The sequence below is a fragment of the Gossypium raimondii genome, chromosome 10, assembly GCF_025698545.1.
Source record: "Gossypium raimondii isolate GPD5lz chromosome 10, ASM2569854v1, whole genome shotgun sequence".
Classification (NCBI taxonomy): Eukaryota; Viridiplantae; Streptophyta; class Magnoliopsida; order Malvales; family Malvaceae; genus Gossypium; species Gossypium raimondii.
In genome coordinates, this window is record NC_068574.1 from 53,683,424 (window position 1) to 53,709,854 (window position 26,431).

The 26,431-nt window shown below is 36.0% G+C and overlaps 2 protein-coding genes across 4 annotated transcripts; both read right to left on the minus strand.

Annotated features, from left to right (window-relative positions):
• Window positions 1-13,251: 13,251 nt before the first annotated feature.
• Window positions 13,252-16,302, minus strand: LOC105775598 (uncharacterized). The gene has a single exon (XM_012598101.2). It carries the CDS (start codon window positions 15,863-15,865, stop codon window positions 13,481-13,483), a length of 2,385 nt encoding a protein of 794 aa, XP_012453555.1. The 5' UTR covers window positions 15,866-16,302; the 3' UTR covers window positions 13,252-13,480.
• Window positions 16,303-16,452: 150 nt separating this feature from the next.
• LOC105776954 (calcium-dependent protein kinase 1) lies at window positions 16,453-21,777 on the minus strand. 3 transcript variants are annotated; one of them, XM_052621906.1, is made up of 9 exons: window positions 21,569-21,777; window positions 21,224-21,305; window positions 20,201-21,058; window positions 19,263-19,406; window positions 18,964-19,116; window positions 18,459-18,574; window positions 18,107-18,274; window positions 17,140-17,364; window positions 16,453-16,815 (listed from the first exon to the last, which is right to left on the minus strand). In XM_052621906.1, the coding sequence occupies exons 3-9, from the start codon at window positions 21,033-21,035 to the stop codon at window positions 16,693-16,695; spliced, it is 1,764 nt and encodes a 587-aa protein (XP_052477866.1). In that variant the 5' UTR covers window positions 21,036-21,058; window positions 21,224-21,305; window positions 21,569-21,777; the 3' UTR covers window positions 16,453-16,692. The 3 variants fall into 3 exon arrangements, with proteins under 3 accessions (XP_052477866.1, XP_012455394.1, XP_012455395.1); XM_012599940.2 differs by having other exon boundaries at window positions 20,201-21,305; window positions 21,569-21,776; XM_012599941.2 differs by lacking the exon at window positions 21,569-21,777 and adding an exon at window positions 21,384-21,514 and having other exon boundaries at window positions 20,201-21,305.
• Window positions 21,778-26,431: the final 4,654 nt, after the last annotated feature.

Here is a 26,431-nt window from a genome sequence, read left to right on the forward strand (position 1 = left end):
TGCTATGTTTCAATCAACACAGTAAAGATTGTTAGTTGAGACAGATCTAACATAAAGTCACCTCTGTTACATTATGTGTTTATGGTTGTCTGAATGAGACAGTGTCAAGTAGCATTCTGGCCTTCAATGAGCAAGTGGTACTGTTGAATCACCAATAATAGAAAGATAAAATGCTCAGTTTTGACTTTTTATTTCTATCGAGTAGGGGCTTTGTCAAGTAAGAAATTTTTATGCATGTATATCTCGGATACGTGTAAACTGATGAGGGTGTCACATTTGTGCTTTACATAGATGCACATGGATGTGTGTGTGTGTTTTTAAATAATTGTATATATTTTTAAGTATTTTATTAAAAAATTTGATTATAAGAATATGGAAATAGGAAGTATATAAAATCAAATATTAAGAGATTAATACTTCACAGAACTTCAAGGAATTAAAAAATATTATATAATAATATATATATATATAGTACAATTAAAAATTTTCCTAAATATTTCTTTCTAGACAATTTATTAAAATTAAGAAAAATTTCAACCAAAATTTTTTTAAAAAAGCAGGTTAAAACTAGAAGTTTTTTTGTACTTTTACACTACTTTTGGTTGATTGTAATGGAATAGAGCGTAATAAAATAAAATTGTAATAAGTAATTCAATTATTTAGTTGAATGGAATGAAATAAAGTCATACAAAATTTTTTATATTCTTTTTATTTGCATGGTAGAAAGAAAAGAGAAAAAGTTTGGGTAATAGACCTTTTATTTTAATGACGGTTTAATGTATAATTTGGTATCTAAGTTTGAAAATTCTTTTAATGTGGTATTGTGTTATTTTTGGGTCTAATGCGGTACATGTATTTGGTAATACATTTTGATACCTAAAGATAACAATATTAGCTTTTAGAGCTTAATCCGGGTTTAAGAGTTTAATCTGGTTTAAGAGTTGATTTAATGAAAATTGTAATTAGCTAATACTATTATCAATTAAATTTCATCAAATTAATCCCTAAAATCCAAATCAAAACACATGCATTGGACAAGATTTGACAAATTAAACGAAAAATTAAATAAATTTACAATTAACACTAAATTTATTCTATTAAAAATCATAAAAAACTCAAACCTAATAATATTAGCAATTAACTTTTATCAAATCAACCCTAAAACCCAGATTAAACACAAAAAGTTAACATCGTTACCTTTAGGTACTAAAATATTTAACTTTTGTCAAATACAAATACCAAATTGGACCAAAAATAACATAAGTATCACATTAACAAAAATTGTCAAACTTAAATACCAAATGATATTAGACGATGATGTGCTTAATTGATATGTAATTGTAATTTATTACAATTAAATTTGAATATGATGCTACAAATTCTGATGATTATTTGTTTATTTCCATGTAAGTGCAACACATGTCCTAAATACTAGGATACAAGTTTAAATGTGAAATTACTAGAGAGATTTGACATTAGATAAAAATTGGCGTGCAAAATTTTTATATTTTAGGAATATTTTATTAATAGTTATTTTATTTTATTTATTTATAAAAATATTTTATTAAGAGTTTAATTAAGCTTATAGTTCTTTACATTTAGCTAAGATGTATTTAATAAATCACTGAAATTTTTATTTTATTGAAATTGAAAAATTTTAACTTTTAATATTTTAAATGTATTTGATAATCATTTTAATTTTCTACTTAATATAAAACTTTCAACAAAAAGAGTTGTAAATAATATAGCTATTTATCACTCAAATATTGAAAATATTAAGTCAATTTTATTTTATTAAAAACTTGAAATAAGTTATTGTGACACCCTGAACTCGGCTCAAGAGTTTCAGCCAAGCCTCAATATCACATTAGTCATCAAAGTGACATAAACTAGAAACTGTACACTTACACTCGAAAACTCAATCAATTCACATTATGAATCATTCAAACTAGTTTTTGAAACCAATTTCATACAATCTCAAATCATTCAATACAAACCAAATATATGAAAATATCAAACCAAAAATGTTATCAACATAATACTCAAATGAGTGTTTCCATCCACCATAAAAGAAATAGGTACCAAAAATCCAATTTTATTACAATTTCAACTTGCGAGACTTTCTGTAATCCTCCAATGTCGATGTCCCCTCTTTGATATCAATTATCTCCTGAAAATAAATAAAATTCAAACAATAAGCTTACTAAGCTTAATGGGGCCTCAAGGTGCATACTTTGCTCACATAATCACATTAGTCGGTAACATGCTCATTACTTATGCACAACCCAAATTAGACATATTCTACTCAATTCGACATCACATCATGCTCAGTTACATAGATAAAAATTTAAAACATGCTTTTTAATACACAACAAAGTAGCACCACTCTTATATCATTGCACACACCAAAATATGATCTTTCAAATTTTTGCCCAAGTCTAAAATAAGACACATCCAATACTCGAACCCCAACTTGAACACACCAAAATGTTGAGTCGTAGCTCTCCACCCTGAATGCACCAAATAATGAACCAAAGTTCCACACAAAAAGGCGAGTTAATGACTCAAGCGATGAATCGCAAAATGATTGGTGAACCAATCTAGCACATATGCTCAAAACTTCACTTTTAAGACACTTCAAAATGTCCCATGGCATGCCAACCATATCACAACAATTCTCAAGTGAGCATCGTGATTGTTCTCGATTTTGGAGTACACGAGAATGTCATCGATGAACACCACCACAAACTAATCTAAGTATAGTTGGAATACCCGATTCATCAAATTCATGAATGTAACAGGGGCATTCGTCAAACCAAATGACATTAATAGGAACTCGTAGTGGCCATATTGAGTCCTAAAAGTCATTTTAGGGACATTTGCCTCCTTCACTTTCATTTAATAATAACCAGATCTCAAGTCAATCTTGGAGAACATTATAGCTCCCCTAAATTGGTCGAACAAGTCGTCAATCATTGGTAAAGGGTATTTGTTTTTAATAGTCAACTTGTTCAACTGTCGGTAATTAATACAGAATCTCAATGTCCCATCTTTCTTTTTCACAAACAAAATCGGAGCTCCCCAAGTTGACACATTAGGTCGTATGAAGCCTCGATCTAAAAGCTCTTGCAATTGGACTTTCAACTCCTTAAGTGTCATACAATAAGATGCAATGGACACAGGAGTGGTTCTAGGGAAAACTTCTACCCCAAACTCAACATCAAGAAAATTTTTCACCGTACGAATACTACTAACACTAGGGTTATTTTCCTTTTTATCCATCACATAGGCTAAAAATGCCTTACATCACTTTTAAATCATTTTCTCGGCTGCCATTGTTGAAATCACATTATAAAGGTAGTCTGATCATTCTCCTACCATCACGATCTCATTTCCCTCGAGTGTCATCAGCATCACCCTCTTCAAATCGCAATCAAGCATCACCCGATTCTCAGTCAACCAATTCATACCCAATATCAAATCAAGCTCACCAAATGGCAGCTCCATAAGGTCAACCGAAAATTCCACATATTGAATCACTAACGTGCATCTCCTATACACTTTATCAATGACTACACTATGTCTTAGAAGACTAATAACAGTAATAGCATACTCAATTTGTTCTACATCTACAACCAATCTTCCTGACACAACACTAGAAATGTAGGAATGAGTAGAAACGAGATCAATTAATGCATAGAAATGTAACAACAAAATCTCAAATGTACCTGCAATCACATCAACCGCATCTTTGTCCTCATGTCGCATTGCTGTATAGGCCAGCACCGGTTGCCTATCTTCAGTTCGAGTAAAACCCTGTCCTTGAGCATGCTGTCCATGGCTAGTGTTACCAAAAGTAACCCCAGTACCAACTGTCCTACCATGACCTCGTCCTATTGGTAGCACTGGTGCAGAACCCTGGGTCTGTGTCGGGGTGGCACTAACTCTCCGGGAACAAGTACTCATGCGATGTTCTATAGGTCCGTACTTAAAACATGCACCACTTTTTTTCCAACACTCATCGGGATGATGCCTCTCATATTCACAAACTAGAACACCTGAAGCCCAATCAAAACCTCTCGTACTAACCATTAAAACAATGGGTGGCTTAGCTCTACCACTAGTATCATTTTGGGGTGTCGAAAACCTATTATCCCGAAAATCCCTAACTCGTTTCGGAGGACAAACATTCAAACCAGCAGAACCAACAATCCTCTTACCATGAGCCCTGTTTTACTCACACTGTTCCCTTTCAATCCTCTTCACCTCCTCTATTATCTTAGCCTTCTCAACCAGATTCTTAAATACCTGCTTTTGGTGAGGTGCAACCTGAAACTTAATGTCATACCTCAACCCACCCTTGAACTTTAAGCTTTTATCCAACTCGGTAGCAATCATACCAGGTGCATACCAACTCAATCTTAAAAATTCGGTCTCGTACTCAGCCACTGTCCGATTACCCTGCTCTAGCCTAATAAACTCCAGTCTTCTAGCCTCGATGTGCATCGTCCCAACATATTTCTTCTAGAATACCTCCAAAAATAAATCTCAAGTAAGTCAATCAGCTTGTGTACCCTTCACTATAGTTTTCCACCAACGGTAGGCCTCATCTCTAAGCAACGACACTGCACATTTCAACTTTTGTTCCAGGGTACACTCTAAATCCTCAAGAATCCTCTCGGTAGCCTCCAGCCAGTACTCGACCACCATCGAAGCTACACTCGCAACTCTTTTAAACTTTTCAGCCCCATTAGCCATGAGCCTCTCAGTAGGTACTCCTCGAGCAACTAGCCTGAGTTGGGTTCTCGCGACCCTCTGGAATACCTTTATCATGGCACTAGTAAGTGCATCTTCTCTCAATGCCCTTTTATGTGCCCACTCATGGCCAAGTGCAGTCTATTCACCTTCGCGAGTAGGTGGATCAACTCTCACTGGAGAACCCATAATCTGTTGTGCATTCGAATTTTTCCTCGACGTGACTTTTCTTTTTCTTCCTCGAATGTTCATCACCGACTCTCGAGTAATCACATGCTAGGTATCTATACACATTCACAACAAACAAAACATTTAAGGAATGACATCAGAGTCTCAAAAAGTCCTGTAAAAATTCGTTAAATAAGGGTGGCATGGTACCCATTAACCCCAAAACATTTGCAATCATCAAATCTAATCAATACGTCCAAGGCTTACCAAACCCAAACAACATAGGCTTGTGGGTTTCATGGTCTAAGTTTTGTAAACCTGACTCTGATACCACCAAATGTTACACCTTGAACCCGACTCAAGAGTTTCGACCAAGTTTCAGGGATCACATTAGACACCAAGTGACATAGACTAGAAACAATACACTTACACTCGAATATTCAATCAATTCACATTATGAATCATTCAAACTAGTTTTTGAAACCAATTTCATACAATCTCGAACATGCAACACAAATATAATATATGAAAATATTAAACCAAGAGCATTATCAACATAATACCCAAATGAGTGTCCCCATGCCACTATAAAAGAAAGAAAGTACCAAAAATCCAATTTTATTACAATTTTAACTTGCGAGACTTCTAGTAATCCTCCAATGCCGATGTCGCCTCTCTGATATCAACTATATCTTGAAAATAAATAAAGCTCAAACAATAAGCTTACTAAGCTTAGTGTGGCCTCAAGGTACACACCATGCACACACAATCACATTAGTCAGTAACATCCTCATTACTTATGCACAATTTAAATTAGACATATTCTACTCAATTCGACATCACATCATGCTCAGTTACATACATAACAATTTAAAACATACTTTTTAATACACAAAAAAGCAGCACTACTCTTATATCATTGCACACACCAAAAGATGATCTTTAATATTTTTGCCCAAGTCTACAATAGGACACACATCCAAGACTCGAACCCCAACTTGAACACACCAAGATATTGAGTCATAGCTCTCCATCCTGAACGCATCAAATAATGAATCGAAGTTCCACACAAAAAGATGAGTCAATGACTCAAATAGTGAATTGCAAAATGATTGGTGAACCAGTCTAGCACATCGTGCTCAAAACTTCAGTTCTAAGACATTTCCAAATGTCCTATGACATGCTAATCATATTAAATGGTTTCCACATATATACAATGACATTTAGTCAATTTGTTACTCAACAACATTAATAATTAATTTCACATGCACATTATTACTTCCAAATTTACTCATTTCCTTAAGCATGTTTGCATTAAGGTTACATAGACAAATAGCCACTGATCAAGTTCATTTTCAAATCCAATCATGCATAAGTATTATCGTATATGTATTACACAGAATTACTTACCTCAACGCAATTAAAACCGGCACGTATGCACTTAACATATTATTGATAATCATCACAAGCCATAAATGTAAAATATTAGACATTCACACATACTAATGGCAGCAACTTTAATCTATATCAATAATATATTCTGGTCGCTAAATGATCATTTCTATTGTACTTATCTTACTTACCAGTATAGGCACTATTTAAGCCATTTGCACCATCTAGCATTTCACTCATTAACATATACTTAAGCACATAATCTCAACAGCAAGCACACACAAATTTTAGCACCATAACCTACTCAAACAGTAGGTAAAGACACACATCGATTTGTGTAAGCCTCGATTATCGATCACCTAATTCACTTTAACTTTTCCTTTGTCAATTTCGATTGTCGGCCTTCCAAATTCTGTTTCTTGAAAATAAGATCAATTATCACTCATTAGAATCCTAATAACATTATTGAAGTATAAAAATTGCATCAAAATTATCATTTTCTCTAATTTCTCTAAACTAGTCTAAAATGTCCATGTTAGGAAAATCTCAAACCACTTGTTCAAAACCTCACTTCAATCACCTAATAGCTTCATTATGTTATGAGCTACTAAATTGACAGAGAAGTTTTGAGCCTAAGTGAAACGGGGAGTTTTGAAATTATTAAAACGGAGCGTTTTGACTATAACAGAAATGTCCACATCACTTTGTTTACAGTTTCTTTAAATTTGCATGTACTGCATGAAAGCGTTTTTCAAGGAAAAATTCAATAACAAATTATCTTTTCTCCCTTTTTCTTATCTTCTTCTCCGATTTCTTCCCTCTCTATTTCTCTGTTCTCAACTCAAAATTTAGTCTCGCAACAAAGGTATCAGAGCTATTCACGATCCCTCTGATGGCCGGTGATGGAGTTTCTACAAGGTTGCAGAAGGAGGTGGGCAATATGCAGCAAGAGATTTTTAAGATTCAGAAGGAGATCGTTCAAGTGGAAACAAAGTTGGAACAGTGGCTACAGGATTTTAAAACTGAGTTCCAGGGAGATCTTTAAGTCTTGCTGAGTCAGTACTTTGGACCACCACCAGCAGGATCGTCGGCAAATGTCTCCGGAGACAAAGGCAAGAGTGTTTTGGGAGCTCCTCCAAGTTTCGGCCCTAAGAACATGGATCTTCCTCAGATGCAGACAAAAACCGTGGTTCCAAATGGGGGTCATGAACAAATGAAAGATTCTTCTCATATAGCTGGAGTTTCTATTAATCACAGTCGATTGGAATGTCCCAAGTTCGATGGTACCGATTTCCGGGGATGGTAGACCAAGTTGGAGCAGTATTTTGAAGCAGAAGAGATATCTGATACTAGCAAAGTCCGCTTGGTAATGTTAAATTTAGAGGGCCGAGCGTTAGAGTGGCATCATTTTTACTCTCAACGCAATGGTGGGTTGCAAAAGCTAGCATGGCCGGCATATATCAAGAGTCTCCAGGTCCGTTTTGGGTGTGGAACGTTTGGGGATCCAATGAGAGAATTGGTCAACCTAAAGCAACAAGGTACAGTTGAGCAATTTCAAGACCTTTTTGTAGGTTTACTTAATCAATTATACCTACCTGAATCATATGCCCTCAGCATATTTTTGGGAAACTTGAAGGCGAAAATAGGCCATTACTTGGATCTATTTACACTATCGACCCTGATGGGAGCCTTTCTATTGGCTAAAAAGATAGAGGTACTAATGTCTAATTTAGGAAGGGGACCTACGACCACTCTGGGAGTTCAGTCACCTAGAACTTTTAGCAATACCTCTGCTGTATCGAGACCATCTTCTTTCCCTACTAGATCAGTAGTTGGTAGTCAAACTGCTACTAAAGTTTCAGCTAGCAACCAAGGGTCTAGAAACATTTCCCCAGCAGTGATGGTCGAAAGGAAGCAGAAGGGCCTTTGTTTCTGGTGTAAAGTCAAGTATCATGCGGGTCACAAGTGCATGAGATCTCAATTGTATCAAGTTTTGTTAGAACCTCACTCTGATGGAGAGACTGAGGAGTTCCAGGAGTGTTCTGACAAGTTAGAGGAAAATGGGATCGATGAGGAGGGTCTTACATCTCCTACCATTTCATTGAATGCTCTTACGGGAATGCAAGGGCACAACACCATACAGATGGCTGCGAAATTGGGGACTCATTGGGTTATCATTTTAGTTGATTCAGGTAGTACCCATGACTTTGTTGATGCAAAATTGGTTCACAGGTTATCATGCCAATGGTGCAACACGAGCAGTTGAGAGTTTCTGTAGCAAATGGGAGTTGTTTGTTTACTAGGGGTTTGTGCAAATAGATTACTTGAGAAGTGCAGGACCATAAATTTACAACTGATTTCATGTTGTTAGCTTTGAAAGGCTGTGATATGGTGTTGGGGGTGCAATGGCTATTGACTCTTGGGGACATCATATGGAATTTTGGTTCCCTCACGATGCTGTTTAAGGTAGCAGGAGAGTCTTGTGTTCTTCAAGGTATAGCTCCGGGTTCTTTGGCAGCAGGTAAGATGGAATTTAAACCGAGGTGTTTTACAGTTGTTGGACAACCAATGAGACATTTTACAGCAGTGTTGAGCTCGCCTGAACAAATGACACTGTCTACCAAGGAGAACGAGAACCATGCGCTTCATCTTCAAGGGTTGTTAAGGGAGTTTGATGACATATTTCAGGTCCCAAAAGGGTTACCTCCTCACAGGGTGCACGATCACAAGATTCCATTAATGAATGAAGGAGTAGTGGTCAAGATGCGACCTTACAAATATCCAGCATTTCAAAAAAATGAAATGGAGAAGCTTATTAAAGAAATGTTGCAGGCTGGTATTATCTGTGACAGTACCAGTTCTTTTTCCTCTCCCATTGTGATGGTCAAGAAGAAGGACGGGAGTTGGAGATTATGCATGGATTACAGACAGTTAAACCAGCACACTGTCAAAGACAAGTTCCCTATTCCGGTGATCAAAGAGTTGTTGGATGAACTAGGGGAGGCTAAAGTGTTTTCTAAATTGGATTTGAGGTCCGGCTACCATCAAATACGTATGTGGGAGCCTGATGTACATAAAACGGTGTTTCGTACACACGAGGGGCACTATGAATTTTTAGTGATGCCCTTTGGCCTCACTAATGCTCCCTCAAGCTTCCAAGCTCTCATGAATTCAGTTTTTAAGTCCCTGTTACGAAAATCTATGCTTGTATTTTTTGATTACATTCTTGTCTATTCAAAGTCTTGGGGGGAGCACTTACAACATTTGAGATCAGTTCTGTCGATTTTACGGGAATAGCAGCTGTATGCAAAAAATCAAAATACTGTTTTGGGTCCTCTCAAGTTCACTACCTGGGACATGTCTTGCGAGAAGGGACCGTTTCCATGGACAACTCAAAAATTGAGTGTATACTTGCGTGGGCTGTTCCCCGGTCAGTGAAGGAGCTGCGCAGCTTTCTTGGTTTTACCGGGTACTACAGGAGATTCATCAAGAATTATGGGATATTGGCTCGTTCACTCACTGATTTGTTGAAGAAAAATGGATGGGAATGGTCTGACCGAGCTACTGAAGCTTTCCAAACACTTAAACAAGTTATAAGTTCAGCCCCTGTATTAGCACACAAAACTTCCAGCTCGAATTTGTTGTTGATACAAACGCTAGCGAGGTGGGTATTGGGGTAGTTTTACAGCAGCAAGGGAGACCGGTTGCTTTCTTTAGCAAGGCTCTCGGGCTATGTCACCAAGCTTTATCAATATATGAGAAAGAAATGATGGCTGTGCTGCTGGCAGTTTGGAAATGGCACCCCTATTTAGTCGGTCGACATTTTAGAATCAGGACAGATCACCAGAGTCTTAGGCTTTTATCTGACCAAGTGACGGTTACACCATTTCAGCAAAGGTTGGTTGCGAAGATGTTGGGTTACGATTTTGAAGTATTATACAGGAAAGGGATCAATAACAAGGTTGCAGATGCTCTATCTCGACAACCATAGACTGATCATTGTTAGTACTATTAGATGTCCACGAGTTCCATTATTTCGAGTCTCTTAGAGCGGGTACAACAATCATATACGTCTGATAACAAGTTGCAAAGCATTATTCAGAAACTTCCACAGGCCCAAGATAATGATCAAAAGTACTCTTGGGACGGTCGGTTTTTATTTCGGAAAGGGAAGATTATGGTGGGCAAAGATCTTCAACTGCGTCGAGAACTGTTCTTGCACTTCCACTCTAGTTCCATAGGGGGTCACTCGGGGGTGCATGTGACCAGGAAAAGAATATTGAGCCAACTGTACTGGAAAGGGCTCACGATTGATGTTAAAAAGTGGATTCGTGAGTGCCCGATTTGCCAGAGATGCAAAGGTGAATCAGTGGCATCTCCTGGTCTTTTACAACCCTTAGCGATACCTGAGCGAGCTTGGTCGATGGTTAGCATAGATTTTATTGAGGGCTTACCAGTTTCAAATAAAAAGACTGACATTCTTGTGGTGGTTGATCACCTCACCAAGTACGGACACTTCTTAGCGATGAGTCACCCGTTTACTACTAAAGATGTGGCCCATGAATATTTGACACAAGTGTACAAATTGCATGGTATGCCTGAATCCATTATTTCAGACAGAGATCAGATTTTTATCAGTAGCTTCTGGCAGGAGTTGTTTCGACAGTTGGGAACTATGCTCCTATTATCGACAGCATATCATCCACAAACGGATGGTCAGACGGAGGTCCTCAATCGATGCCTAGAAAATTATCTAAGGTGCATGACAGGGGAAACACCTGCACAATGGGTTCAATGGCTACCATTAGCTGAATGGTGGTACAATTCATCCTATCATTCAGCTATTCAACTCACCCCGTATGAAGCATTATATGGACAACCCCCTCTTACACATATGCCTTACTTGGTTGGCGCTTCGCACGTGGCTATTGTAGATCACAGTTTGCAAGCTAGAGAAGCTGCTCGACAACTACTCCAGTTCTGTCTCAAGAAGGCACAAACTCATATGAAACAATTGGCAGACAAATATCGTTCCGATAGAAGTTTTGCAGTGGGTGACATGGTTTACTTGCATCTACAACCATATAGGCAACAGTCCATTCGAAAAATATTTAATCAGAAGTTGTCTCCTAAGTACTATGGTCATTTTCTGGTGATTAAAAAAGTCGGGGCTGTGGCATACACCCTGCAACTCCCACAGCAATCTCGAATTCATCCGATATTTCATGTTTCTCAACTAAAGAAACATGTGGGGGCGGTTCCAACTCAAGCTCAATTGCCACTGATGGATGAGCATGGTGCCTTGCCAAAGGAGCCTATTCGTATTATAGACCGGAGGATAGTTAAGAAGGGAACTCATGCGGTGACAGAGGTGTTAGTCGAATGGGCAAACTCTTTCCCTGAAGATGCAACGTGGGAGTCCTTCACTGTGTTCTAGAGCAAATTTCCTAACTTCCAGCCTTGAGGACAAGGCTGTCTTTCAGGAAGGAAGTACTGTTATGAGCTACTAAATTGACAGAGAAGTTTCGAGCCTAAGTGAAACGGGGAGTTTTGAAATTATTAAAACGGAGCGTTTTGACTATAACAGAAATGTCCACGTCACTTTGTTTACAGTTTCTTTAAATTTGCATGTACTGCATGAAAGCGTTTTTCAAGGAAAAATTCAATAACAAATTATCTTTTCTCCCTTCTTCTTATCTTCTTCTCCGATTTCTTCCCTCTCTATTTCTCTATTCTCAACTCAAAATTTAGTCTCGCAACACATTACAACCTCAATTCAAGAATAGAAGTCAGAAATTATACAATTGGCCTCGTAATGCTACCTATCCAATTTTAAAGAAAATTTTCTAAGTCAGAAATAAGCTTTTCAATTGACTAACAATTCCCTCATTTTAAGTTGAAAGCAAGTTTCTAAACTTTTTTTCCTCATAAAATAAAGCTAAAAACACTTTAAAATTAAAGAATGGTAAAGAAATAATGATTTCACCATGTATGAGTTCAAACTTAAAAGAAACTTTAAAATATTTGGAAGTTTTTTATTTAGAACGTAAAATCGAATTGTAAAGGTTGAAAAAGAATGAAAATCAACTTTAAAAGCTATCTGTTACCTCAATTGCAAGTTTGGAGATCAAATTCGAGAAGAATCTTCAAAAATTCGTGAAATAAAATAGTTTGATTTGACGGCAATTGTTTGAGTTTTCGGGTGAAATTGATTGTTGTTTTGTAGAGAAAATGTATTTTTTCTGAACTAGAATCCTTGTTTGATGATAAATTTGAGAGTTAATGGGAAAATTTAAAAAAAAAAAAGGTTGGTCATGGTGTTTGGTCACCGACGGGAGCGGGAAGAGGAGAAGGTGATTTGGTTGAAATTTCAAAAAGTGGAGTATTTTCTTCCTAAAGACAGAAACCTTGCCCCTTTTCCAGATAGGTCCCTAACGGCTAAAATTGGCCAAAATTGTTGTAATTTGCTTCAATTTGATCCCCGATTTCAATTCTCAGACCACCATAGCTAATCCGAAGTTCTGACTATTACTCTCTAACCCGAATTTAACTTTCCCAAATTTTCTATTTTTTTCTACTTAATTACAGTAAATTCTCTTCTTCTTTTTTCTTTTCTAACTTCTAGTCCCAATTTTGGGCATGACAATTATCCTTTAAAAAGATATTAAAATTATCGTATTTAACTCTCATCTAAAGCTATCCAAAATAGTATAAAATATTATATTAATAAGGTTAAAAACTAATATTAACTTTTATCAGAATTATAATTTCTTTTAAGTAATCTGATTTAAATATTGTTGAGTTTAATCATTTATAAGGTTGTTGAAACCCACGAGAGCTGATCTCTAATTGTTAAATTGAGAAAATGTTGCGGGACTAAATTTTGAGTTAAGAACAGAGGAATAGAGTAGGAGAAATTGGAAGAAGAAGATAAGAGAGAGAGAACAGATAATTTGTTACTGTATTTTTCCTTGAAAAACGCTACCATGCAATACATGCAATTATTAAAGAAACTGTAAACTAGTACGTGGACATTTCTGTTGTAGCCAAAACGCTCCGTTTAAATAATTTCAAAACTCGCCGTTTCACTTATGCTCAAACTTCTCTGCTAATTAAGTAGCTCGTAACAGTACTTCCTCCTTGCGAGACAGCCTTGTCCTCAAGGCTAGAAATTAGGAAACTTGCTCTGAAACGTAGTGAAAGACTCCAATGTTGCATCTTCCGGAAAGGAATTTGCCCACTCCACTAACACCTCCGTTATCGCCTGAGTTCCCCTCTTAACTATCCTTCGGTCTATAATACGAACAGGTTCCTTGGGCAAGACACCATGCTCATCCATCAATGGCAATTGAGCCTGTGTTGGAACCGTCCCCACATGTTTCTTTAGTTGAGAAACATGAAATGTCGGATGAATTCGAGATTGCGGTGGAAGTTGCAGGGTATATGCCACAGCCCCGACTTTCCTAATCACCGGAAAAGGGAACTTGTCTTTGACAGTGTGTTGGTTTAACTGTCTGTAATCCACACATAATCTCCAACTCCCATCCTTCTTCTTGACCATAACAATGGGAGAGGCAAAAGAACTGGTGCTGTCACGGATAATACCAGCCTGTAACATTTCTTTAATAAGCTTCTCCATTTCATTCTTTTGAAATGCTGGATATCGGTAGGGTCGCATCTTGACCACTACTCCTTCATTCATTAATGGAATCTTGTGATCGTGCACCCTGCGAGGAGGTAACCCTTTGGGAACCTGAAATATGTCATCAAACTCCCTTAACAACCCTTGAAGATGAAGCTCATGGTTCTCGTTCTCCTTGGTAGTCAGTACCATTTGTTTAGGCGAGCTCAACACTGCTGAAAAAGGACCCATTGATTGTCCAACAGCTGCAAAACACCTTGGTTTAAATTCCATATTATCTGCTGCCAGGGAACCTGGAGCTATGCCTTGGAGGACATAAGACTCCCCTGCTACCTTAAACTGCATTGTGAGGGATCCAAAATTCCACATAATGTCTCCTAGAGTCAATAGCCATTGCACTCCCAAAACCATATCACATCCTTTCAAGGCTAACACCATGAAATCAGTTGTAAATCTTTGGTTATGCACCTCCCAAGTAATCTCTTTGCACAAACCCCTAGTGAACAAACAGCTCCCATTTGCTACGGAAACTCTCAACTGCTCCTGTCGCATCACTGGTAACGATAACCTGTGAACCAATTTTGCATCAACAAAGTTATGGGTACTACCTGAATCAACTAAAATGATAGCCCAATGAGTCCCCAATTTCGCAGCCATCCGCATGGTGTTGTGTCCCTGCATTCCGGTAAGAGCATTAAGCGAAATGGTAGGAGATGTCAGACCTTCCTCATCGACCCCATTTTCCTCCAACTTGTCAGAACACTCCTGAAACTCCTCAATCTCCCCGTCAGAATGAGGTTCCAACAAAACTTGATACAGTTGAGACCTCATGCACTTATGACCTGCGTGATACTTAACCCCACACCAGAAGCAAAGGCCCTTTTGTTTCCTTTCAGCCATCACTGCTGGAGAAATGTTTCTAGACCCCTGGTTGTTAGTTGAAACCTTAGTAGCCCCCTGATTACCGACTACTGGTCTAGTAGGAAAAGAAGATGGTCTCGATAAGGCAGAAGTATTGCTAAAAGTTCTAGATGACTGAACTCCCATAGTGGTCGTAGATCCCTTTCCCGAATGTGACATTAGTATCTCTATCTTTTTAGCCAATTGAAAGGCTTCCATCAGGGTCGATGGTGTAAATAAGTCTAAATAATGGCCTATTTCTGATTTCAAATTTCCCAGAAATATACTGAGAGCATATGATTCAGGTAGGTGCAATTGATTAAGTAAACCTACAAAAAGGTCTTGAAACTGCTCAACCGTACCTTGTTGCTTTAAGTTGACCAATTCCCTCATCGGGTCCCCAAACGTTCCACACCCAAAACGGTCCTGGAGACTCCTAATATATGCTGGCCATGCTAACCTTTGCAACCCACCATTGCGTTGAGAATAAAAGTGATGCCACTCTAACGCTCGGCCCTCCAAGTTTAATATTACCACGCGAACTTTGCTAGCATCATGTATCTCTTCTGCTTCAAAATACTGCTCCAACTTAGTCCACCACCCCCTGAAATCGGTGCCATCAAACTTGGGACACTCTAATCGACTGTGATTAATAGAAACCCCAGCTATATGAGATGAATCTTTCACTTGTTCACTGCCCCCATTTGGGATTACAGTTTCTGCCTGCATCGGAGGAAAATCCCTGTTCTTAGGGCCGAAACCTGGAGGAGCTCCCAAAACACCCTTGCCTTTGTCTCCGGAGACATTTGCCGATGATCCTACTGGTGGTGGTCCAAAGTACTGACTCAGCAAAACTTGAAGATCTCCTTGAAACTCAGTTTTAAAATCCTGTAGCCGCTGTTCCAACTTTGTTTCCACCCGAGTGATCTCCTCATGAATCTTGGAAATCTCTTGCTGCATACCGCCCACCTCCTTCTGTAACCTTGTAGAAACTCCGTCACCAGCCATGGAAGGGATCGAGAATGGCTCTGATACCTTTGTTGCGGGACTAAATTTTGAGTTAAGAACAGAGGAATAGAGTAGGAGAAATTGGAAGAAGAAGATAAGAGAGAGAGAACAAATAATTTGTTACTGTATTTTTCCTTGAAAAACGCTACCATGCAATACATGCAATTATTAAAGAAACTGTAAACAAGTACGTGGACATTTCTGTTGTAGCCAAAACGCTCCGTTTAAATAATTTCAAAACTCGCCGTTTCACTTATGCTCAAACTTCTCTGCTAATTAAGTAGCTCGTAACACAAAAGTTAGCTGTCAGGACGTTCCTGCAACAGGAATTGAAAGTTTGAGGCTTTTCCTCGAGTGAAGTGAGATTCATCCTACTAACGAGAAGTTAAATTCTGTGAAGAGGATTGACCCTACTTCTCTAACTACGAATTTGGTGAATTTGACACTCATCAATGATAAATCTAAAACTTAAAGACATTCATTTTGATCCAAGGCTGCAAGTATTTCGTTTTCCAATATTCTCATTGCAAAAATCCTCGGCCAAAATACAGATGGAAATATCTAAAAAGAATTAAGTAAATAACACGTAGCAAAACTACAGTCTGTAGTAAATTGAAACACAGATTCGTTCTGTATAAAGTATACAACATGATGGAACATAATTTAATAGCAAAAAAGGTGGAAGAAAATGGCCAAAGCGCCATGCAAAGACATGGCTGTTCTTTGCAAAGAACAATAGGTAACTTCTTACTATACAAACCTCAGTTCCCTCAAAAACTTGAAAGGTGAAAAGAAAAAAGGAACAAGAACTAGTGCAATTGCCTGTACTAAAATTTTAATGCTTCTCTAAACTTGATGCTAGAACTATTTTGCAGGCCTTTCTTACCAGCACCGGCGACATTTCCACCCTGCATCATCGCCACAAACTCATTGTAATCAATGCGTCCGTCCTGCATATGATACGTAGAATATAAGATCAGTGCATAAATTATATGCAGGCAACAAAGTGCTGATAATAATTTAGCACAACATTGAAATATTTTATGGTCTTGGTTGAAATGAAGGATTGATTATTGCAAATGGATGCATTGAGGGTTTTATTATGAGAACTGGATACCTTTACATGATCCAACGGCCGACTATTTACGGATCTCGAATGTGGAAGTGAAGGAAAGGACTACCAACTCATTTTGAGGGCAAGCTTTCTTAATTTTGGTCGACTATATAATGTATAATGATCTAATTAAAATACAAAAATAAAACAGACTACTTACATTATCCTGATCAACTTCTCGGATCATTTCTTCAAGGCGAACATCTTCTATGCCAAACTCCTCGCAAGCTTTTTGGAGCTCATCTGGAGTAATATAACCACTACCATCCTTATCAAAGTAGGAGAAGGCAGCAAATAGATGATCTTCTTTCTCGATTTTGTTTAGGTGAAGCGTAGCAGCTACAAACTCCCCGTAGTCAATTGTGCCACTATTATCAACATCAGCCTGTAGTTTAAGAACACATTTGCATTAGAGACAACTTGTCATTGCTTATTCCCAATTAGCCTTGTATTAGGTATAGAACAAAGAAGACAAAAGGTAAAAACCAAGAAAAACTACTAGATAATCATTAGATGTCAGTTTTGTGAAACTAAAGTCATGTCTGCCACTGTCAACTTTGGACAAAGACATGGTAGTAGGTACACATTCAATTATGCTCATACAAATTGAGGCATGGACCGGATGCAATTGTAATTGCCTAAGACCATTGAAGAATCCATATGATTCCATGGTTGAAGACACTTCATACCATTTGGTATATCTTCCTTCTTCCATGGTATATCTATATTTATTGCATTTAAACACTGAAAATCCTAAATTGAGTAAATGAAGCCAAGAGATCTCAACAAATTCACAAACCATAGCTACCCTTTGGAAGTGCACAAGCAAACATGAGCTGCCTTAAATGTCTCTTTCCAAAAAAAGAAAAATTCTTGAAGCAACCACCCCTACACTTATTCCTCGGATGTAGATAAGGAAGAAATTCTAGAAATTTCATTGAACAAGCCGAGAGGTTTAAGGTGCCACCGCTGTTACTAGATTTGATGTAAAAAAGGTCAAGAAATGGGTTTCCTCTGGTCTAAGAAAGATAGTTGAGGAAGAGAAGGGTTAGCTAATTATCCCCTAAGAGAATCATCCCAAATCCACATAACATTACTCCTAGCTGACTAGCAGTCGGTATACTTACTGCTTGCATAAGATCATAAATTTCAGATTCCTTAAGATTAGCTCCAACTCTTTTCAGTCCCACTTCAAGTTCTTCGAATGTGATCTGACCACTGTTGTCAGCATCTATCATCTTGAACATTTCTTTCAGGCCAGCTATTTCTTCTTCAGATAGGCTCTCTGCAATTACCTGAATGGAAAAAGAAAATAATTTTTCAGTTCAACATAACTGGAAAATCTAAAAAAGGTTTTAAATGTAAAAATAGGTTTTCATAGTTTGAGTATCCACTCAAGTCTCCATCCATCAGTCCCTCCCTCCCTATCTCACAACCCCTTTTTCTCATATATCATGTCTAGCATGTCAAGAGACTCACTCTAAGAGCTATTTTCTTGAGCTTATTCATTGCAGAAAATTGCTTCATACGACTTAAAACAGCAGAATCAAGAGGCTTGTCAGGAGCAACACCATCAATCTGTATCCAAGGGTGGCCTGCACAGATTTTTTAACAATATTAGCAACGGAAAAATAATGCCCTCCTGGAACCTAGTGTTACACATTTTATCATGTAAGTAGGAGCCATCTGCATCGCCAATAACATGGCAGACTGGAATCTTTCTACATAATAATAACAAAAGTTTAAAAGTTTTATAGTGGCACAAAATTGAAAATTATGCACTTTGTCATCTAAAACAATTACATGTTTTGTATATAACCGTTTAAAAGTTTTATTTGCTTTTGTATCCAAATGTAGTTTTTGCCTTTTTGCTTCCAGAAGCAAAGAGAAAAAATGTAAAACCGCTGACGAAATGGAGCCTTCATAAATCCTAAAAGTTCTTTGATAACAAAATGCTGGACCGGAATAAAAGAATGTGGCTTACACAAAACTTCATGTGCAGTTAACCGTTTCCTAGGGTCTCGGATGAGCATTTTCCTCACCAAATCTTTAGCACTTTCAGAGATGCTAGGCCAAGGATCAGAATCAAAATCTAGGTCACCATGCAATACCTCTTCAAATATGCCTTGCTCGTTTTCTACATCATGGCAGGGAAAATCAAAACATAATCATGATGATGTAACAAAGGGGCAGTTAAAATAATTGCACTTGGCTAAATTAAGGTTGTATTAGGATGTGACTAGTCAAAACGGAGAAAATCTTACGCATCAGAAAATTTCTTACCAGCCCAAAAGGGAGGAACTCCACTTAAGAGAATGTAAAGAATTACTCCTGCACTCCAAACATCTGCTTCTGGACCATAATGCTTTCGTAAGACTTCAGGGGCAACATAGTATGGGCTCCCAACCACATCAGTGAATCTTTCACCTGCATGGCAAAGAATTACAGTTAAAAAGTAAGTAAATCTTCTCTTAATTCCTCTACTGATGTTGGTAATCACAAATGGGATCAATTTTCTATGTTATATTGACAATGCAAACCAAGGAAGATCACAAATCAATGCATGAATAAAAGCTCTATAATAATTCTTTACAAATAAACAGATGGAAAGCCTAATAAATTTCATGCTAATGCAAACCAAAAGAATGTCTTTCTTATATAGTGATTATTTTAAGAAAGAAAAGGCCCACTTTAAGATTGGGGCTCAAAGTAAAATTTACTTGTGAAACTCTAAACTATAGATAATGCAAGCCAATTTTGTTCAAACAAGAAAACCAAGGGAAAGGAACCTTGTGTGTCACAAACATTAAAGAATCAAACACAACTGACATGCCTAAACCAATGATGAAAGCATAGGACGTAGATGTGCAAGTGATACCATAGTGATACCATTGCCTAATGGATGGCTGGCTGGTAGCAGAATATAACCATAGGGCTAACAGCAAATAATGACTCCCAGTGTCACAAACCATTTGAAATGTAATGTATAAGACCGATATGAATATAATTCCAATGTAATATCACATTTCTGACAGGAATTGGTAGCATGAATAAGCTCTCTGTAGCAAAGAATTTCTTAATTTTTGCTTATTCAATAATTTAATAGGAATTCATTTACTAGATTTGGACCTAGAAATAACTCATTTAAGCCAAGAAATCCATGCCGTTTCAACCATAAAGTGAAGATCAAATTGAAAAGACTTAGTTAGCCTAAATACTACCTGGCTTAAAGAATATTGATAATCCAAAATCAATAGCCTTGAGAAGCGCATCCTCCTGCTGATTCACAAAAAGGAAATTCTCAGGTTTGAGATCTCTATGCATAACCCCCAAAGAATGGCAAGCTTCCACAACCCCGACTATAGTCCTTGTAAGTGCAGCTGCCTTTCTTTCTGTATAATGTCCGCGCTGAATGATTCTATCAAAAAGTTCTCCACCAGCACATAATTCCATAACAACATGAACTGCCACTGCATCCTCATAAGCTCCTTTTATAGATATAACATTCGGATGCCCAGCCAAGTGGTGCATTATCTGAATTTCTCTTCTCACATCCTCTACATCTTCATCAGTTAACAACTTCCTCTTCGCGATCGATTTGCAAGCATACTCTCTCCCAGTTGACTTCTCCACACAAAGGAAAGTCGTCCCAAATTGCCCTTGTCCTAGTTTTCTCCCTAGGCTAAAATATTCCTTGAAATTACCAGTCCTTGTTTGTAACACAGACTCAGTCCTAAGCCCTGCACTGGACACCCTTTTCATATGAGGGAACTTGGGTTTGGCCGGTTTGTCGGGTTCAGTTTCCGGTTTGGTCTCTGGTTTGGTCTCCTGTTTGGCCTCTTGTTTGGTCTCTGATTTAGGAATTGTCACTTGTTCTGGAGGTTTGTTTAGAACTGGCAATGGTGATTCAGGTTCTCTAGCTGCTACCTCGCTCCCAGTTCCCCCATTAGAACTTGAAACTGAGTCATCAGGCATTCGGGACCGCCACATTGCGGCGGAAACCGATTGGAAAAACCCATTCTTGGAAATGCTTGGTCCTACACAAGTATTCCCCATCTACTCTCACACTTAAATTTCTTCTTCAAAATACAATCAAAAGTTTTGAACATTAATATCTAAAACCAATAGATGGACCAATCTGATACATAAAGATCTGATCTTCCTAATAAGGATCAAGCTCCCTATATTCTCCACTAGAAGGGAAAATCTTTATATCAAAAACCAAACTAGAACTAATTACTTACCTCCAAACTTCAAAATCTATCCATAAAAAAATGAAAGTAATGATTACAACAACTACGGGATTGTAGAAGCAAGTTTAAGAACCTGAGAAAAAAGTCAACACAATCATCAATCACCAATTAATAAATAAATTAACTATGCAAGAAAAAGAAAAACACATACAACTCCTTGGATCTCAAATTCAGTAATTGGAAAAATCAAACTTGAAATTCTCAAAAGGAAAAACACCCCAAAAGTCCAAAAGGAAAAAAACAGAAACCCAAATGAGTAAAGTTGAAGGATGAGAAAGTTGAAAGAAGATCATTGGAAAAATAAGTTTATATTAAAAGGAAAAAGGTATGGTTTACCAAGTCTTGGCCTAATAGTTGAAAAAGGAAGAAGTCTGTTTTCCAAGTTTTACAACTACAAGAGAGTGGAAGTGGAAAGTCCTTGAAACTTGGTTTATATCTAAATCTCAACATTATTTAATGTTTATTTTATTGCATTAAAATAACAAGAAAAGAACAAACATATGGAAAGAGGCATAAACGTGTGTTTGGACATAATTTGCAGGGTTTACGCGCTTGGCCGGATTTAGGGTTTTTATCACTCCGGGCTTATCGGTTGATGGTAGCATTAATTGAAAGCTTTCCTGACTTTGTATTGGGTCCCATTTTCTTTTAATACGCAATACAATAATTTATCCAACTAATGTGCACTTATTTAGTTCCCGGATTTAATCGAATCGAGTCAAAAAATTTTAAATTAATTGAGTTAACGAGTTTTGCTTTATCATTTGAATTGAGTTAAGTGAAATGAAATTTGAATTCAGTCAAATTTAGTGAAATTGTTTAAATTAAATTAAAAATTAAACATATATTTTAGTATGATAAACTTGAATCATTAATTAATTTATTTATATCCTAAAATTATTATTTTAAGAAAAATTAAAATTGTAACTTTCTTTATATATTCTTAAAAGAGTATATATTTTTAAAAATATATACATTTTTGAATTTTAAAATTCATTTTGATTTTTTCTTTTTGGAATTTTTGTTTAGAGAGACCAATTAGCACTTTTTCAAAATTGGCAAGGACCTAGGTTGTATTTACAATAATTTGTTATTCGAATTATTCAAATTGTAAAATTTAACTCGACTCGACTCGAATTCGAAACTCGAATTACTTATTTAGTTTACTCGAATAACTTGAACAACTTGATTCAATTAACTCAAGATTCTTTTTTTTTCCTAATCGAATCGAGTTTTGCTCACTTCTAGGTATATTTAGGTAATTGAATTGGTGTGTAATTGTTTATAATTATACAATGGTAGCATGCTTGAGTAAACATTGTAATTTGTAGGTCTGACTGAATTGAGTGTAATTGGACTACCCCAATTACACTTTCCAATTCTTAGTGATAAGAGTGAGAATTAGAGTAATTATATAAGTAATTACACCCAAATTTAATTTTAAAAATTTATTTTTATACAAATTATAAAATTATATTATAAGCATGATAAGTACAAGTGTTTGAGATTATTATATTAAAAATTATATTATAAAAATAATTTATGTATTTTATAAAATTATAGCAAAAAAACTATATTATTTAAATGCTAAAAATTTCTATCGTTATAGCCAAATAGTTTATTATAAAAATAATTTACATGTTATAAATTTTTATAATATATTTATTTATAAAATTTATGATCAAGTATGGACATAATTTATTTACGTGTCAATGTTATATATTATAAAAATAAGATATTTATTCATAAAAATGTTAACGTTTTTTTATAATAACTTATTTATAAAAATATGACAAAAATTATATTACTTTCATGGAGTGTTGTAAAAGTTTGAACAATTTATAAAACCTTTTTTTTATAAAGGTTAAATATTATAAATATTATATTATTTTGACTTAATTTACATATTATAAAAATAGATATAACTCGGCATAAGTCTTTTTCCAAATTAAGTTTATATAAGTTTTTAAAATTAAAGCTACAAATTATTTGAACTGTGAACATAAATATTATAAGGTCGATGATAATTATCAAGTAAAAAAGGTTTTCTTACACTATATCGTGGGTATGATATCATTTGAGAGAATGGAGTCAAACACAAGCACCATAGACAACTCATGAACTCTTTAATTTGACACATTTAATACTTCGAAATGTGGTTGAGGAAACATTTGTTATTCTAAAAAAATATTTCTCATATTAACCGCATCACATTAGTATAGCATAAAAAAAGTTGAATTGTACTAGCATGTTGCATATTTTATAACTTAAATCATAAATCGAATTGAGATGATCCATATACTTCAAAGAGGATATAGAAGAATGAGATTTTAATAATTAGATAAAATCGCACATGATGTTTATTTTTCTTGTTATTTTTATTAGTAATCGTATTATCATCTACTTTTTAGACTAATATTATGCATATGATGATTTGATTTTAATTTTTGTTACTTGTTTAGAAATTATTTTTATCATACTAATATTTTTATAATAATTAATATTTTTAAAATATAAATTATATAACGTGTAATTACAATTTGTATTACCAAACATGTTATATAGGAATTACAATGTAATTATACTCTATCACCAAACACGCCTAATAAATTACAATTCTTTGTAATTACAAGAGAATGTAATTACTACCCTAGTAATTATAGTTCCATTCGATTACTTTGTGATGTCTAAATGCACCTTAATATTTTTACCTTTATACTTATTTCAATACACTCCTAAGACCAATTTAAATAAAAAGTTTGTAAGTAGTATAAATTTAGATGTTTTATTTCTATTGAGGGTTAAATGTGGATGGTGGCTTGATATGATAGTTCACTCGGAAGGCATGTGAAGAGTTGTTGAGATGTAACATCCAGTTTTCAATAAACTCGAAATTAAGAATAACTGGAGAACTAAATTGAAAAAGACCACAAATTGACGACCTCTATTGGAAGAAATGAGGAAGCTAGAAACTGATTTTGACAAAGTTGAGAATTAAACATGATTTGGATAGAATGAAACTAGTCGGTTCCTCAGTAGGAGACATAATGATTAAGAATAAACGGTTCTCATAAGGTTGGAAGTAGCACGGGAAGGGTTATAAATAGATGAGAGATGACTCCCAATGATGATTTTTCTTCCCGAGCTTGTCCCAATTTCTCTTGTTCTTTTATCTTTTTTGGTAGCTCGAAGGAGTAGTTATGGAAGGTTTTGCATGGAGTAGACTTCGTGAGAATAGAGCTGAAAAAGTAGGGAAACCAACAAGCGGGTAAAGTTCTTAACCCTTCTGTGTATATAGAATTAAGTTATGGACATCATAACCATTTTAAGGATTCTACGTGCTTATGGAAGCTTAAGCTTTTAAGATGTAGCATAAGCTTAACTAGAGGGTTTTTGGTTGTAAGCTACTCCCTAAAGAATGGAAGCTCTGGTGTTTGAGAGAAAGAATAAGCTATGGAAACGATAAGGATTCAGGTGAATTCCAAACTCCAACCTTATTAGTATGGTCTACGTTGTTAAGCATGTTGTGTTTGCATAAACATGAAATATGATGATATGTGCATGCATTGCATGATTGTGGGTAAACCCTAAGAGAATAGATGAAGTTAGGATGGGAATGGGGAGAGAACCTATTAGTTATTGCCTTAGGCAAAGCTCCGAGCCTTGCGGAGGAAACACCACGGTGTTCGAGCATTAAGGTTAGGTGGTGTAAAGGAAGTAATGGGAGGAGGATTTGGGAAATGAAATTATGGAATGCTATTTACCGTGACGGCGGTATTGACTAGTCCTTCAGTACAACACTGTGACGGCGGTATATGGCGTAAGACCATAAATGAAAGATGATATGGTAATCTGGTATGTGGTACATAGCATAAAACCGTGGATGAAAGATATCATGGCAGTATGGTACACAATAAAGGTATATGGCATAAGACCATGAATGAAAAGCGCTGTGGCAGCAAGATATAAGGTATACGGTGTAGGACCATAGATGAAATACGCTATAACAGCCAGATATGATGAGTAAGATCATGGATGAAAAACTTTATGGCATTAAAAGAGTAAGTCTATTGGGATAGTAAACACAAGGCAAGTCAAAAGTGACGTAAAGAACGAGAAAGAAGGGTATAAGACCATAGCTCGACTATAACAACTAATGGTCACTAAACTAACTATAAATACGACTAAGGCAAGTGCACCTATCGAACATAGTGAGTAAGGAATATTGTATCCACGAAGACTAAAAGTACTAGTAATTACCGTTTTTCTATTATTTAGCCGACAAATTGGAGTGATTATTTTTAATCTAAATTTACTAATCTAATTTATCTAATAACGTAAAAGAGAATAAAGTTGAAAAATAATCAAAGATAACCAACAAGATAGACAATACCCAAGAAAGAATCCACCTAGATTTCACCTATTATTCTGAATATGAATTAAATGATTTATTCACTTGTGTCTTGATCCGTAGAAATCCCTAAATTATGTTAATATCTCTTTTGAGAGTAAGAACAACTGACTCTTGGTTGATTAATTGAAATCTCTTTCTAATTAAAGCCCTATCGTCGCATTAACTCGATCTATGGATTCCCCTATTAGATTTGACTTTAATCCGGTAGATTTATGTTGTCCTATTTCTAGGATTGCATGTAACTCCACTCAATTATGCTCGATCTACTCTTAAACAGTGACTTTTGCTTCATTGAAATAAGCACATTAGACATGAATTAATATCCTAAAAATATTAAAACACGAAATAAGCATACATAATTGAAAACAAGAATCAAGTATTTATCGCGTAAAAACAAAAATTAAATAATAAGATTCATCATAGGTTTCATCCTCCTTAGGTATCTAAGGAATTTAGTTCATAATTCTGAATAGAAACATCTCAAAGTTAGGATAACCACAAGATATAAAGAAACTTAATAAAACTTCGAAAGAAATTAAATAAAGATCTTCGATCTTGAGGACGATCCACTTCTGAGTTGATTCCGATGGCATTCTTCGAGTGTTTTCTTCGATCTTCTCTAATTGTCCCCTTAGGTCTTCTTCTAATTGGTATTTATAAACTTTAGAATGCTTAAAAAGCCTAAAAATTGGGTTTTTTTGCATATCTAGAAAGCAAGTTTTGAAATCGGCATGAGCTGGCACATGGACGTATGGCCAGCCCGTGTGGCTCACACAGGCGCATGG